Source organism: Arachis stenosperma, chromosome 4 (assembly GCF_014773155.1).
Source record: "Arachis stenosperma cultivar V10309 chromosome 4, arast.V10309.gnm1.PFL2, whole genome shotgun sequence".
NCBI lineage: Eukaryota > Viridiplantae > Streptophyta > Magnoliopsida > Fabales > Fabaceae > Arachis > Arachis stenosperma.
In genome coordinates this window covers 57,725,517-57,741,487 of record NC_080380.1, presented here as the reverse complement: position 1 = coordinate 57,741,487, position 15,971 = coordinate 57,725,517, and the positions used below count along the sequence as shown (strand labels likewise).

At 41.4% G+C, this 15,971-nt stretch overlaps 1 protein-coding gene across 1 annotated transcript; it reads left to right on the top strand.

Moving 5' to 3' along the window:
- The first annotated feature begins 2,532 nt into the window (after positions 1–2,532).
- LOC130975012 (uncharacterized) lies at positions 2,533–3,960 on the top strand. The gene is made up of 2 exons (XM_057899847.1): positions 2,533–3,222; positions 3,463–3,960. The coding sequence occupies exons 1-2, from the start codon at positions 2,533–2,535 to the stop codon at positions 3,958–3,960; spliced, it is 1,188 nt and encodes a 395-aa protein (XP_057755830.1).
- The last annotated feature ends 12,011 nt before the right edge of the window (positions 3,961–15,971 follow it).

Below are 15,971 nucleotides of genomic sequence, written 5' to 3'. Positions count from 1 at the left end.
GATGCAGCAATCTCAAAGTTGGAAGCACAGTGGGCATCCTGTCCAAGCAAATCCCACTTTCCACACACACATTTCCCAGCGATACCATGGCTAATCCAAGAGAGGAATGCAAAGCCATAACTCTAAAAAGCGGGAAGATTGTAGAGGAAGGAACCTCAAGCAATGATAATCATGAAGATGTTGCATCAAAGCATAGGAATGATGATGAAAGGGAGACCCCAGCTTCACCTCCACCTAAATCAGTCTTGAAGCCTTATGTGCCAAAGGCACCATAGCCACAAAGACTGATAAAAGATGGGAAGGATGGCCAGTTCTCTAAGTTCCTAGAGATTTTCAAGAAGCTCCAAATCAACATACTATTTGCTGAGGCATTAGAACAAATGCCACTCTATGCCAAGTTCTTAAAGGAGCTTATAACCAAAAAAGGAACTGGGAGGCAAAAGAAACCATAGTACTGACTGAGGAATGCAGCACTATCATACAGAAGAAGTTGCCTCAAAAGCTGAAAGACCCAGGGAGTTATCAAATCTCCTGCATCATAGGGTACATTACTATTGAAAAAGCTTTGTGTGATTTGGGAGCTAGTATAAACCTTATGTCCCTAACTATGATGAGAAGGATGAAGATTGAGGAAGCCAAGCCAATAAGAATAGCACTCCAATTGGCTGACAAAAGATTTAAGTTTTCACATGGGGTGGTGGAAGACTTGTTAGTGAAAGTAGGATAATTCATTTTCCATGCTGATTTCGTTGTGCTGGATATGGAAGAAGAGGCCAACACATCAATTATTCTAGGAAGACCATTTTTAGCTACTTCTATAGCCATCATTGATGTACAGAAGGGGGAAGTAATCTTGAGATTACATGAAGAGAAAATGGTCTTCAACGTTTTTAAAGCAATGAGTTACCCCAAGGAACCTATAGGAGAATGTATGCTAGTGGACACCATGGAACAGACATTTCAAGAAGTCATGGAAGAAGAACAATGTGGAGAAAGCATTGAGCTGAAACAAGCACCAGATGGAGAACTACCACAAGCAACCATGAGAAACTCAATCATGCCAACTACCACAGACAACAAGGATGTAGAGTCACCAAAACTAGAGCTGAAATCCTTACCACCCAGCTTGATATATGCATATCTGGGTGCCAACAATACTCATCCAGTGATCATAAATGCAAGTCTGAGTAAGGAACAAGAAGAGGAACTTATCCAAGTGCTGAGACAATACAAGGATGCCATAGGTTGGAAACTTTCAAATTTAAAGGGGATCAGTCCTTCAATATGCATGCACAAAATCTTACTTGAAGAGGATGCCAAACCCTCAAGACAGCAACAAAGGAGGCTGAACCCAACTATGAATGAAGTTGTTCAGAAAGAAGTGTTGAAATTGTGACAAGCAGGGGTGATCTACCCCATCTCAGATAGCTCTTGGGTAATCCCGGTGCAAGTAGTCCATAAGAAAGGAGGGATCACTGTTGTGGCAAATGAGAAGAATAAATTGATACCCACAAGAATAGTGACCGGATGGCGTATGTGCATTGACTACCGGAAACTTAATGAAGCCACCCGAAAGGATCACTTTCCCCTGCCCTTCATGGACCAAATGCTTGAAAGATTGGCAGGACACGAGTACTACTATTTTTTGGACAGATATTTGGGCTACAACCATATTGTTGTAAACCCCAAGGATCAAGAAAAACTTCATTTACTTGTCCATATGGCATTTTTGCTTATAGGAGATTGCCCTTTGGATTGTGCAATGCACCTGCCACATTCCAAAGGTGCATGCTCTCCATTTTTTCAGATATGATTGAGAAGTTCATAGAAATATTTATGGACGATTTCTCTGTGTTTGGGAACTCATATTCTGATTGCCTATACCATCTTTCTCTTGTGCTAAAAAGGTGTCAAGAAACCAACCTGGTTTTAAACTGAGAGAAGTGCCATTTTATGATAACTGAAGGAGTGGTTCTTGGTCACAAGATTCCAAAAGATGGCATAGAAGTAGAGAGAGCAAAAGTGGAAGTAATTGAAAAATTACCTCCACCTTGCAATGTCAAAGCAATCAGAAGCTTTTTGGGACATGTTGGGTTCTATAGGAGGTTTATTAAAGATTTTTCAAAGATTGCAAAACCCCTTAGTAACCTACTTGTCTCAAATACTCCCTTTGTTTTTGATAGAGAATACATGGTAGCCTTTGATGAACTCAAAAAGAAACTCTCCTCTGCACCTATTATAGCACCACCAAGCTGGGATCTTCCCTTTGAACTAATGTGTGATGCATCTGATTTTGCTGTTGGTGCTGTTCTAGGACAGAGGAAAGACAAGCTAGTACATCTTATTTACTATGCTAGCAAGGTCCTTAATGAGAATCAAAGGAACTATACCACCATAGAGAAAGAACTTTTGGCCATAGTTTTTGCTTTTGATAAGTTTAAATCATATCTCATTGGCTCAAAAGTAATTGTATTCACTGATCATGCAGTACTCAAATACATGCTTACCAAATAAGAATCTAAGCCCAGATTGATGAGGTGGATCCTGCTGCTCCAAGAATTTGATATTGAGATTAAGGATAGGAGCGGAGCAGAGAACAAGGTAGCTGACCACCTCTCAAGGATCCCACAAGAAGAAGAAATACAGCAAGTAGCAGTAAATGAAAGCTTTCCTAATGAACAATTGATGATGATTCGAGTAGCCCCTTGGTTCGCAGACATAGCTAACTTCAAGGCTATTAGGGGGCTACCAACTAACATCAATAAGCACATGAGGAGGAAGCTAATTAAGGATGCCAAATACTACATCTGGGATTACCCCTATTTGTTCAAAAAGTATACTGATGGTGTTCTAAGAAGTTGTATACCCCATGAAGAAGGGCAAGAAGTGTTATGGCAATGCCATGGGTCAGCATATGGAGGTCATTTTTGTGGAGAAAGGACAGCAGCAAAAGTGCTTCAATCTGGATTCTACTGGCCAACAGTATTTAAAGATGCCAAGGAAATGGTGTCAAGGTGTGATGAATGTCAAAGAGCTGGTAATCTAACCAAGAGGAATGAGATGCCACAACAATACATACTAGAGCTGGAACTATTTGATGTATGGGGAATAGATTTCATGGGACCCTTCCTAACTTTATACTCAAATAGCTACATATTAGTGGCTGTTGATTATGTTTCAAGATGGGTAGAGGCCATAGCTACTGCAACAAATGACAACAAGGTTGTGATAAGCTTCTTGAGAAGGAACATCTTCAGCAGATTTAGAGTTCCCAGAGCTTTCATTAGTGATGGAGGATCACACTTCTGCAACAAACAACTGGAAGCACTCCTTCTCAGATATGGAGTCAAACACAAAGTGGCAACTCCATACCACCCACAGACCAACGGGCAGGCTGAGATCTCTAACAGAGAGCTGAAACGAATCCTTGACAAAACTGTTGGAAGCTCAATAAAGGACTAGTGTAGGAAGCTAGACGATGCTCTATGGGCCTACAGGATAGCCTTCAAGACCCCCATTGGGATGTCACCATACCAATTAGTATTTGGCAAGGCTTGCCACTTACCAATTGAATTGGAGCACAGAGCCTTCTGGGCTCTAAAACTACTAAATTTTGATGAGAAAGCTGCTGGAGAAAAGAGATTAATGCAACCCAATGAACTGGAGGAGTTTAGAAATCAAGCATATGAGAATGCAAAAATCTACAAAGAAAACACAAAAAGGTGGCATGACCAAAAGATAGCAAGAAGGGAGTTCAGTGAAGGACAGAAGGTGTTACTCTACAACTCAAGACTCAAGTTCTTCCCTGGGAAACTTAAGTCTCGATGGTCAGGACCTTTCACTATACTCAAAGTGTTTCCCTATGGTCATGTGGAGCTTATGGAAGACAAGACTCAGAGAACTTTTTTTGTCAATGGTCATAGACTCAAACACTACTTGGGAGGCTCCTTGGAGGAGTAGAGAGAGCTACAAGCTCAGCTAAAGATAAAGGAATGTCAAGCTAATGACAATAAAGAAGCGCTAGTTGGGAGGCACCCCAACACTTTATCCTTTTTTTTATTTAATTGCTTTTCTTAGAAGTAGTTTAAATTTTGTTGCTTTAGATAGGTTAATTTTCAGTAATTAGGATCAATTGCAATTGTAGAATAGGAATTTTGATATTAGTTTTGATAGTTAAACCTTCCTTACACTCTCTTATTTCTTTCTACTTGGGAGTTACAACTTGATGAATGCATAACTAATAATGAGTGAATGGGCTGAGAACTAGCTAAAGTGCTAAGTTTGGTGTGGCCTCTCACCACTTAATCTAGGCTTACAAACAATTAATAGTTTGATTTTGAAGAGTAAGCCAAGAGATTAAGTTTGGTGTGGCCACCACCAATGATATCATAGCAGCCCAAATCACCCAATTTGAAAGCACTTAATGCTTTGGGTAAGAACATGAACGTGATTTAATGAGTTCAGAGGAGTTGGAATCAAAAGAAAATGAAAAGATTGATGCTATTCCACTGTTATGAACTCATTAAATACACAATGATGAAACCAATTTATTGAGATGCCAAAGAATTAAGTTTGGTGTCCCAAGGGACACCCATCAGTTGCAACCCAATTTATTCTTGATGAGAAGGAATGTGAAGGGGTTATTTTATCATCACTAATGGGTTCAGTTTCAATTTCAGGAGAGAAGATGGGGCCCACATGGTAAACAACTCACAAAACAAGGAAGTCAAAGTGTACTTGCACTTTGGAACTCAACACACGCAGAAGACACTGTGAGAAAAGAGTTGGCGTCTCTTCCCATGCTAGGCGCCACTTCCCAAAGTGAGAAAACATTTAATCTCTTTTATTTCCCACATTCGAACCACATCATTCACCCATTATTAAAGCCTCACTCTCCCACTTCAACAACCCCTACACCACTCACCTTCGCTTCTCTTTTCATATTCTACTATCCCTTACTTTCTTCTTTTTCTTGATTGGGACAATCAAGTCTTGAGTTTGTTGTTGAAGCAAAACATTGTTTTGCCTTCTCTTTCTTTCAAACCCCTCCCATTTTTTTCACACTCTCCGAACCTAATGGCACCACCAAAAAGCTCAGCCTCAAAGAAAAGAAGAACCAAGGAACCAACCTCTAGATCCTCAAGCTCTTTTAACGACTACAAGTTCCTCTCTGTATTCAACCAAAATTAATTTTATGGTTGGGTGAGTGAGAGGGAAATCATTCCAGAAGTTGGATTTCAACTAGGGAGGAATGAACACATCGAAATCAACATTGAGATTGAACAGAGGGTTTGGTCACTTCTATGCAACCCACCAAGGAAAGTGGTAGAGAGCTTGGTGAGGGAGTTCTATGCTAACGCAGTACCTCAACCAGGGCAACAATATGGCTACATTAGCTATGTGAGGGGGAAATCCATTGACTACAACCCCTCTAGCATATAAAGAATGCTAATGGTGAAGAGGACAAGCTCCACTCGGAGCTCTGAAGAGAGAATGAAGCAGCAAGACCCTGGGTTTGAGGATATTCTAAGTGAAATCTGTTTGATGAATGTGCATTGGATCAATGACAAGGATGGGATACCCAACCAATTGAGGAGAAGAGATTTGAGCCCCCAAGCTAGAGGGTGGCTAGAATTTGTGAAGAGGTCTCTGATCCCCACATCCAACACTTCAGAGGTGACCAAAGAGAGAGCTGTGCTCATCTACAGCATCATGAAAGGAGAAAACATTAATGTGGGGGAAATGATCGCCAACAACATCAACAAAGTGCTGAAAAGCACCAGTGACAACACAAGGTTGGTATTCCCCAGCATTATACAAAGGCTTTGTGATGAGGCTGGAGTTGAAAAGATTATTGATGAGGTGCTTGTGAAGCAAGACAAGTTCATAACTGCCAAGAAGATGGCCAAAGTTGTGGCTGTCCATTCACTCAACAGGGCTAGAGAACGAAGAGCTCATGCTCATGAACCACAACAACAACAAGAAGAAGGAGAGGCAGAAGAGCAACCTCAATTTTTAGCACTTCAACCACCACCACACTACCAATATCAACAATTTCCAGAGGAATTCAACTGGGAGCAATTGCAAGGAGATGTACACCAAATGAAGGGAGATCTACACCACTTGAGGGAAGATGTCAACTAATTCAAAGAGGCTCAGCAACAACAATAGAGCCAAGTCAACCAAAACATTTAACAACTCCAAAGGGGCTTTGAGAACCTCAAGGAGCAGCAAGATCAGATTAACTGGAGAGAGATGCAAGGCAGCTTAGGAATTATTTTGGAGCGACAATTACAACAAATGGATAGTCTTTCCAAATTCAAACACCTTTATGATGCAAGGACTATAGCCAGAGTGGAATATGATTGCTATGCACAAACAAAGTTGAGCTACCTGTGCAATGCAATGGCTAACATGAACCCCAATTACCCCACCTATATGCAGAAGTTGGAGGAACTCAGCTCAAGGCAAGAAGAAATAGCATACCAACACAAGAAGAATGTGAAATCCTATATGAGGAGGCTAGGATATTGGAAGCCCAAGCCCAAGGATACCAAAGCTCAAGAAGGTTCCTCCAAGCCAGATGAAGGTGGCTCATCCCCTCCCAAGAAGAAGGACAAAAGGAAGGGGCCAATGAACTGAAGATGAAGCTGCTCAAGGTTGTTGAGTCCCATGATTGACACTTTCCAATTTCTGAATTCTGTTTAAGCTTTTGTTTATTTACGTCTTGAATAATCATGCTAGGATAGTTTATGTTTTATGCTTAGTTTCAATTCCTGTTTGAAGTCTTTATGAGTTTTTTTTGTTTACAAGAAAGAAAATGCCATGTATTTCAAGTCTTAATTACAACTTAAATAAAAGTAGAGCTTGCTTCCATAAGAGTTACTGTGAGTTGTGCAAAAACAATAAAAGAGAACAAAGCCAAGAAGGATCATCAAACAAACTAAGAAACTAAGTGTAGAACCTTGAATAAACTAAAAAGAAAATGTGTCATGGAGAGTAACTAGTCCTAGAAGGTATAACAAAGGGAAGACTAAGGGGTGTTCTTTGAATATCCATAGAACCAAGAGGTAGTAAGCAATAAAGACCCAAGGCTCTGAGCATCAACTACTGGGATAGAAAAGAAAAAGAAACATTAAAAAGCTCAAAAATAATCAATGATCCTAGTAGATGCTTGTGGTGAAGATGTGTCAAGAAGAGACCTGGGCAAGTAGATTCTTAGGGGTGTCTCAACACCCAGTACCCTAAAACCAACTGGTTTGGGAATGCTAGTTGAAAGCCTAATTAAAGGGTTGTCTTGAGACAAAACACTTAGAGTCGTGGTCAAGAAAGCAAAACAACCTTTACTACTTTAAGGTGACAATCAATAGAAAGGACCCCTAAAGCCTATACCTGAGGGAACCCTCAAGGATTTAAGAGCTTTCGATGACAATTAAAGTATTCATGCATGTGTTAGACACTTAGTTTTACTCTTAGTTGTTTTGCGGAAGCGCTCTGTACCCGTGCGCGTCACTTGTGAACGAAGCATTCATCTAATGAACGTAGTGTTCTCCTGCACTTCTCTTTTTTTTGTTCTTTTTTCACCTGAAATTCAGCCAAAACACATTTCAAAGCAATATTCATAAATTAATCATATAGCTCATTGGTGCACGAAATTGCAATAACACTTTTGCAATCCCGCACAACTAACCAGCAAGTGCACTGGGTCGTCCAAGTAATACCTTGCGTGAGCAAGGGTCGATCCCACGGAGATTGTCGGCTTGAAGCAAGCTATGGTTATTTTGTAAATCTTAGTCAGGATATCAGAAATTATCAGGATTGATTGTAAAAAGCAAAAGAACATGTAATGGTTACTTGTACTGCAGTAATGGAGAATGGGTTGAGGTTTGGAGATGCTCCATCTTCCGAATCTCTGCTTTCCTACTGTCCTCTTCATCAAACACGCATGTCTCCTTCCATGGCAAGCTCGTGTAGGGTCTCACTGTTGTCAGCAGCTACCTCCCATCCGCGCAGTGAAAGCTAATGCAAAGCACTCTGTCACAGTGCCGCCAATCACCGGTTTGGTTCCCTCCCCTACCGGAATAGAATCACTCTTTTGCGTCTGTCACTAACGCCCAGTAGGTTACAGGTTTGAAGCACATCACAGTCATTCAATCATTGAATCCTACTCAGAATACCACAGACAAGGTTTAGACCTTCCGGATTCTCTTGAATGCTGCCATCAGGTCCTGCCTATACCACGAAGATTCCGATTAAAGAACCCAAGAGATAACTACTCAATCTAAGATAGAACAGAGGTGCTTGTCAGGCACGTGTTCATGGTTGAGAATGATGATGATTGTCACGGATCATCACATTCATCCGGATTAAGAACAAGTGTTATCTTAGAACGGAAGCAAGCATGATTGAATAAGAAACAGTAGTAATTGCATTAATCCATCAAGACACAGCAGAGCTCCTCACCCCCAACCATGGGGTTTAGAGGCTCATACTGTGGAAAGAACGTGTATGAAATGTTATGAGGTCATAAGGTTCTGATTACAATGTCAAAAGGTCCTATAAGTAGTAAACTAGTATCCTAAGGTTTACAGAAATGAGTAAATGACAGAAAAATCCACTTCCGGGCCCACTTGGTGTGTGCTTGGGCTGAGCATTGAAGCTTTTATGTGTAGAGACGTTTTCTGGAGTTAAACGCCAGTTCTCATGCCAGTTTGGGCGTTTAACTCCAACTTTTAATCCAGTTCCGGCGTTTAACGCTGGAATTTCTGAGGCCGGATTGCTACGCGGGTTTGGGCCATCAAATCTTGGACAAAGTATGGACTATTATATATTGCTGGAAAGCCCAGGATGTCTACTTTCCAACGCCGTTGAGAGCGCGCAAATTGGGCTTCTGTAGCTCCAGAAAATCCACTTCGAGTGCAGGGAGGTCAGAATCCAACAGCATCTGCAGTCCTTTTCAGTCTCTGGATCAGATTTTTGCTCAGGACCCTCAATTTCAGTCAGAAAATACCTGAAATTACAGAAAAACACACAAACCCATAGTAAAGTCCAGAAAAGTGAATTTTAATTAAAAACTAATAAAAATATACTAAAAACTAACTAAAAGATACTAAAAACATACTAAAAACAATGCCAAAAAGCATACAAATTATCCGCTCATCACAACACCAAACTTAAATTGTTGCTTGTCCCCAAGCAACTGAGAATCAAAATAGGATAAAAAGAAGAGAATATACTATAGACTCCAAAATATCAAAGAAACATAGCTCCAATTAGATGAGCGGAACTAGTTGCTTTTTGCCTCCGAACAGTTTTGGCATCTCACTCTATCCTTTGAAGTTCAGAATGATTGGCATCTATAAGAACTCAGAACTCAGATGGTGTTATTGATTCTCCTAGTTAAGTATATTGATTCTTGAACATAGCTAATGTATGAGTCTTGGCTGTGGCCCAAAGCACTCTGTCTTCCAGTATTACCACCGGATACATACATGCCACAGACACATAATTGGGTGAACCTTCTTAGATTGTGACTCAGCTTTGCTAAAGTCCCCAATTAGAGGTGTCCAGGGTTCTTAAGCACACTCTTGTTGCCTTGGATCACAACTTTATTTCCTTCTTTTTTTTTTTTTTTTTTTCTTTTTCTTTTTTTTTTTTTTCTTTCTTTTTTTTTTTCGAAATATATTTTTTTTTTTCACTGCTTTTCTTGCTTCAAGAATCAATTTGATGATTTTCAGATCCTCAATAACAGTTCTCTTTCTCCTCATTCTTTCAAGAGCCAACAATTTTAACATTCTTAAAACAACAAATTCAAAAGACATATGCACTGTTCAAGCATTCATTCAGAAAACAAAAAGTATTGCCACCACATCAAACTAATTCAACTAGTTTCAGAGATAAATTTCGGAATCCTGTACTTCTTGTTCTTTTGTGATTAAAGCATTTTTCTTTTAAGAGAGGTGATGGATTCATAGGACATTCATAGCTTTAAGGCATAAACTTTATTAATTTTATTAATTAAGAACAAGACTCAATTATAGATATAAGATGAGACTAAAAATAAAGGAAAGAGATAAAAAAAACGAAAAACAGAGGCCTCTAATGATAGAGGTTTCACAGAGTTAGGACTCAACAACCTTGATTTTGAGAAGTGGATGCTCCCCCAGCTTGAGAGGAGAGCTTTTGGCGTTTCAGTTCCTTGATATCACGCCCCTGCTTCTCTTGCTCCTTCAGCAATTTGCAGATCATGCAGTTCTGATTCTGCTGTTCTTCCTTCAGTTGCTCCATAGTCTCTTGCAGCTTGTTGATGGATGCTTCTAGGCTGGCCCAGTAGCCAATTTCAGGGAATTCAGGGAGGAACTCACGCGCCCTCCTTTTGATGGAGTTGTCTTGCACTTGTCCTTCCATTGACTTCTTGGTGATTGGGTGTTCAATGGGTATGAACTCATCTACTCCCATCTTTACCCCAGCCTCTTTACAGAGCAAGGAGATCAAGCTTGGGTAAGCCAGCTTGGCTTCAGTGGAATTCTTGTTTGCAATTGTGTAGATCTCACAAGCAATCACATGATGCACCTCCACTGCTTTTCCAAGCATAATACAGTGAATCATCACTGCTCTCTTGATGGTGACCTCAGAACGGTTGCTAGTGGGCAATATGGAACGCCCGATAAAGTCTAGCCAACCTCTTGCAATTGGCTTGAGGTCTCCCCTCTTGAGTTGGTTTGGGACACCCTTAGAATTGGTTATCCACTTAGTTCCAGGGAGGCATATGTCCTCTAGAACTTGATCCAACCCCTTATCTACTCTCACCATCCTCCTATTGAAGGAATCAGGATCATCTTGTAGTTGAGGTAACTTGAAGATTTCTCTTATTTTGTCCAGATGGAAGTACATAACTTTCCCTCTGACCATGGTTCTGTGGGTAGGAAAAGCGGTTCCAGTCATTCTTTGCTTATCTGTGAGCCACAGATTTGAGTAGAATTCCTGAACCATGTTCCTTCCAACCTTTGTCTCAGGATTGGTCAGAACTTCCCAACCTCTGTTTCGAATTTGCTCTTGGATCTCCGGATATTCATCTTCTTTCAGATCAAATTTAACTTCCGGGATCACTGACCTCAGTCCCATTATTTTGTGATAATGGTCCTCATGTTCTTTGGTTAAGAACTTCTCTTCATTCCAAAGATTCTTTGGATTGGTCTCTTTCCTTCCTCTTGAGTTGGTTTGTTTTCCCTTGGGAGCCATGATATTGATGAATCTTGGCTTAGTGATCACGGAAAGGCACACCAAACTTAGAGGTTTTGCTTGTCCTCAAGCAAAAAGAAAAGAAATAAGAGAAGAGAGAGAGAGAGGGAGAGAAAATTCGAATGGTGTGAGGAAGGAGGGGTGAGGAACGTTCATTTATAGAGTGGGGGGAGGAGAATTTCGAAAACAAAAGAGAGATTTGAAAGGAAATTTGAAAAGATATGAAAGATTTTTGAGAAAAGGGTGAGTTTTTGAAGAAGAATTGGGATTATTTTGAAATAGATTTGAAAAGATTGTTTTGATTTTTGAAGATTTGAAAGTGTATAATGAATGATTGAAGTGTGATTTTGTAGAAAAGTATGGGTGAGAAAAGGAAAGTTTGAAAAAATCTGAGTTGAAAACAAAAATGTGGTCCCCCCACCAAGCTGGCGTTAAACGCCCAGAATGGCACCCATTCTGGCGTTTAACGCCCATTTGTTGCCCCTTTTGGGCGTTTAACGCCCAGCCAGGTACCCTGGCTGGCGTTAAACGCCAGAAAACCTTCCTCACTGGGCGTTTTCTGAACGCCCAGTGATGCTGCACACCTGGCGTTAAACGCCCAGAATGGTGCCCATTCTGGCGTTTAACGCCCAGAATGGTACCATTACTGGCGTTAAACGCCCAGAATGGTGCCCATTCTGGCGTTTAACGCCCAAAATGCCCCTTACTGGCGTTTTTTCGCCAGTAAGCTCATTTTCTCTGCTTTTTGAGCTGAATCCTTCTGTAACTCTGTGAATTCCTTCATTTTTGATACTTGCCTCTGTAAGAACTAATCGTACAACTTCCTAATGACTGGGTTGCCTCCCAGCAAGCGCTTCTTTACTGTCTTTAGCTGGACTTTCACTGAGAATCACTCAAGTCTCAGTTTTGAGCATTCCTGCTCAAAATTTCCTTCAAGATAGTGTTTGATCCTCTGTCCATTAACAATGAACTTACTGTCAGAATCAATATCCTGAAGCTCAACATACCCATATGGTGACACTTTTGTAATCACATATGGACCCCTCCACCGGGATTTGAGTTTTCCTGGAAACAGTCTGAGCCTAGAGTTGAAGAGCAGAACTTTTTGTCCTGGTTCAAAGACTCTGGTTGACAATCTCTTGTCATGCCACTTCTTTGCCTTTTCCTTATAGATCTTAGCATTTTCAAAGGCATTGAGTCTGAACTCCTCTAGCTCATTTAGCTGGAGCAGTCTTTTCTCACCAGCTAACTGTGCATCCATGTTTAGGAATCTGGTTGCCCAGTAGGCTTTATGTTCCAGTTCCACAGGCAAATGGCAGGCCTTTCCATACACCAATTGGTATGGAGAGGTGCCTATAGGAGTCTTGAATGCTGTTCTGTATGCCCACAGAGCATCATCCAAGCTCTTTGCCCAATCCTTTCTTCGGGACATCACAGTCCGTTCCAGGATTCTTTTTAGCTCTCTGTTAGAGACTTCAGCTTGCCCATTTGTCTGTGGATGATACGGAGTTGCCACTTTATGGCTGATTCCATATCTAACCATAGCAGAGTATAGCTGTTTATTGCAGAAATGAGTACCCCCATCACTGATTAGTACTCTAGGGACGCCAAACCTGCTGAAAATGTTTTTCTGGAGGAATTTCAGCACGGTTTTGGTATCATTAGTGGGTGTAGCAATTGCTTCTACCCACTTAGATACATAGTCCACTGCCACCAGAATGTAAGTGTTTGAGTATGATGGTGGGAATGGCCCCATGAAGTCAATTCCCCATACATCAAACAGCTCTATCTCTAATATCCCTTGTTGAGGCATGGCATATCCGTGAGGCAGGTTACCAGCTCTTTGGCAACTGTCACAGTTACGCACAAACTCTCGGGAATCTTTATAGAGAGTAGGCCAGTAGAAGCCGCACTGGAGAACTTTAGTGGCTGTTCGCTCACTTCCAAAGTGTCCCCCATACTGTGATCCATGGCAGTGCCATAGGATCCTTCGTGCTTCCTCTCTGGGTATACACCTGCGGATCACTCCGTCAGCACATCTCTTAAAGAGATATGGTTCATCCCAAAGGTAGTACTTGGCATCTGAAATTAGTTTCTTTCTTTGCACATAACTGTACTCCTTGGGTATGAACCTCACAGCTTTATAATTTGCAATGTCTGCAAACCATGGAGCTTCCTGAATGGCAAAGAGTTGCTCATCTGGGAAGGTCTCAGAGATCTCAGTAGAAGGGAGGGACGCCCCAGCTACTGGCTTTATTCTGGACAGATGATCTGCCACTTGGTTCTCTGTCCCTTTTCTGTCTCTTATTTCTATATCAAACTCTTGCAGAAGCAACACCCATCTGATAAGCCTGGGTTTTGAATCCTGCTTTGTGAGTAAGTATTTAAGAGCAGCATGGTCAGTGTACACAATCACCTTTGATCCCACTAAGTAGGATCTAAACTTGTCAATGGCATAGACCACTGCAAGTAATTCTTTTTCTGTGGTTGTGTAATTCTTCTGTGCATCATTTAGAACACGGCTGGCATAATAAATGACATGCAGAAGTTTGTTATGCCTCTGTCCCAACACTGCACCAATGGCATGATCACTGGCATCACACATTAATTCAAATGGTAATGCCCAATCTGGTGCAGAGATGACTGGTGCTGTGACCAGCTTAGCTTTCAGGGTCTCAAATGCCTGCAAACACTGTGTGTCAAACACAAATGGTGTGTCAGCAGCTAGCAGGTTACTCAGAGGTTTAGCAATTTTCGAAAAATCCTTGATAAACCTTCTGTAGAATCCTGCATGCCCCAGAAAGCTTCTGATTGCCTTAACATTGGCAGGTGGTGGTAATTTTTCAATTACTTCCACCTTTGCCTTATCCACCTCTATTCCCCTGCTTGAAATTTTGTGCCCAAGGACAATTCCTTCAGTCACCATAAAGTGACATTTCTCCCAGTTTAAAACCAGGTTGGTCTCTTGGCATCTTTTCAGGACAAGTGATAGGTGGTTAAGATAGGAGCTAAATGAGTCTCCATATACTGAAAAGTCATCCATGAAGACTTCCAGAAATTTCTCTACCATATCTGAGAAGATAGAGAGCATGCACCTCTGAAAGGTTGCAGGTGCATTGCACAGACCAAAAGGCATTCTCCTATAGGCAAACACGCCTGAAGGGCAGGTGAATGCTGTCTTCTCTTGGTCCTGAGGGTCTACTGCAATTTGGTTGTAGCCTGAATAGCCATCCAAAAAGCAGTAATAATCATGGCCAGCTAGTCTTTCTAGCATTTGGTCTATGAATGGTAAAGGAAAATGATCCTTTCTGGTGGCTGTATTGAGCCTTCTGTAGTCAATACACATGCGCCACCCTGTGACTGTCCTTGTAGGAACCAGTTCATTTTTTTCATTATGAACCACTGTCATGCCTCCCTTTTTGGGAACAACTTGGACAGGGCTCACCCATGGGCTGTCAGAAATAGGATAAATAATCCCAGCCTCCAGTAATTTAGTGACCTCTTTCTGCACCACCTCCTTCATGGCAGGATTTAGCCTCCTCTGTGGTTGAACCACTGGTTTGGCATTATCCTCCAACAGGATCTTGTGCATGCATCTGGCTGGGCTAATGCCCTTGAGATCACTTATGGACCACCCAAGAGCTGTCTTGTGTGTCCTTAGCACTTTAATCAGTGCTTCCTCTTCCTGTGAATTTAAAGCAGAGCTTATAATCACTGGAAAAGTATCACCCTCTCCCAGAAATGCATATTTCAGGGATGGTGGTAATGGCTTGAGTTCAGGCTTAGGAGGCTTATCTTCCTCCTGAGGAATTTTCGAAAATTCCTTTGCCTCTTCTGGCTCTTCCTGATCAGTTGGAGCATCTTTGAAGACGTCCTCAAGCTCTGATTCTAGGCTTTCAGCCATATTGATCTCTTCTACCAGAGAGTCAATAATGTCAGCGCCCATGCAGTCCTCTGGTGTGTCTGGATGCTGCATAGCTTTTACAGCATTCAACTTGAACTCATCCTCATTGACTCTCAAGGTTACTTCCCCCTTTTGTACATCAATGAGAGTTCGTCCAGTTGCTAGGAAAGGTCTTCCTAGAATGAGAGTTGCACTTTTGTGCTCCTCCATTTCCAGCACCACAAAGTCAGTTGGAAAGGCAAATGGCCCAACCTTGACAATCATGTCCTCTATTATGCCTGATGGGTGTTTAATGGAGCCATCAGCAAGTTGGAGGCATATCCTGGTTGGTTTGACTTCTCCAATCAACCCAAGCTTTCTGATAGTGGATGCAGGTATTAAGTTAATACTTGCTCCAAGATCACATAAGGCTACCTTGGTGTAAGTGCCTTCCAATGTGCATGGTATCAGAAAGCTTCCAGGATCTTGAAGCTTTTCTGGTAAGCTTTTTAGAATGACTGCACTGCATTCTTCAGTGAGAAATACTTTTTCAGTTTCTCTCCAATCCTTCTTATGACTTAAGATCTCTTTCATGAACTTAGCATAAGAGGGTATTTGCTCAAGTGCCTCTGCAAAAGGAATCTTTATTTCAAGAGTCCTTAAATAGTCTGCAAAGCGGGCAAATTGCTTATCCTGTTCCGCTTTGCGGAGTTTCTGAGGATAAGGCATCTTGGCTTGATATTCTTCAACCTTAGATGCTGCAGGTTTATTCCTTACAGAAGTGGTTGAAGAAGCCTTGTTAGAGGGATTACTGTCAGCACTCTCAGGTGTCTGATTCTCCTGGGGC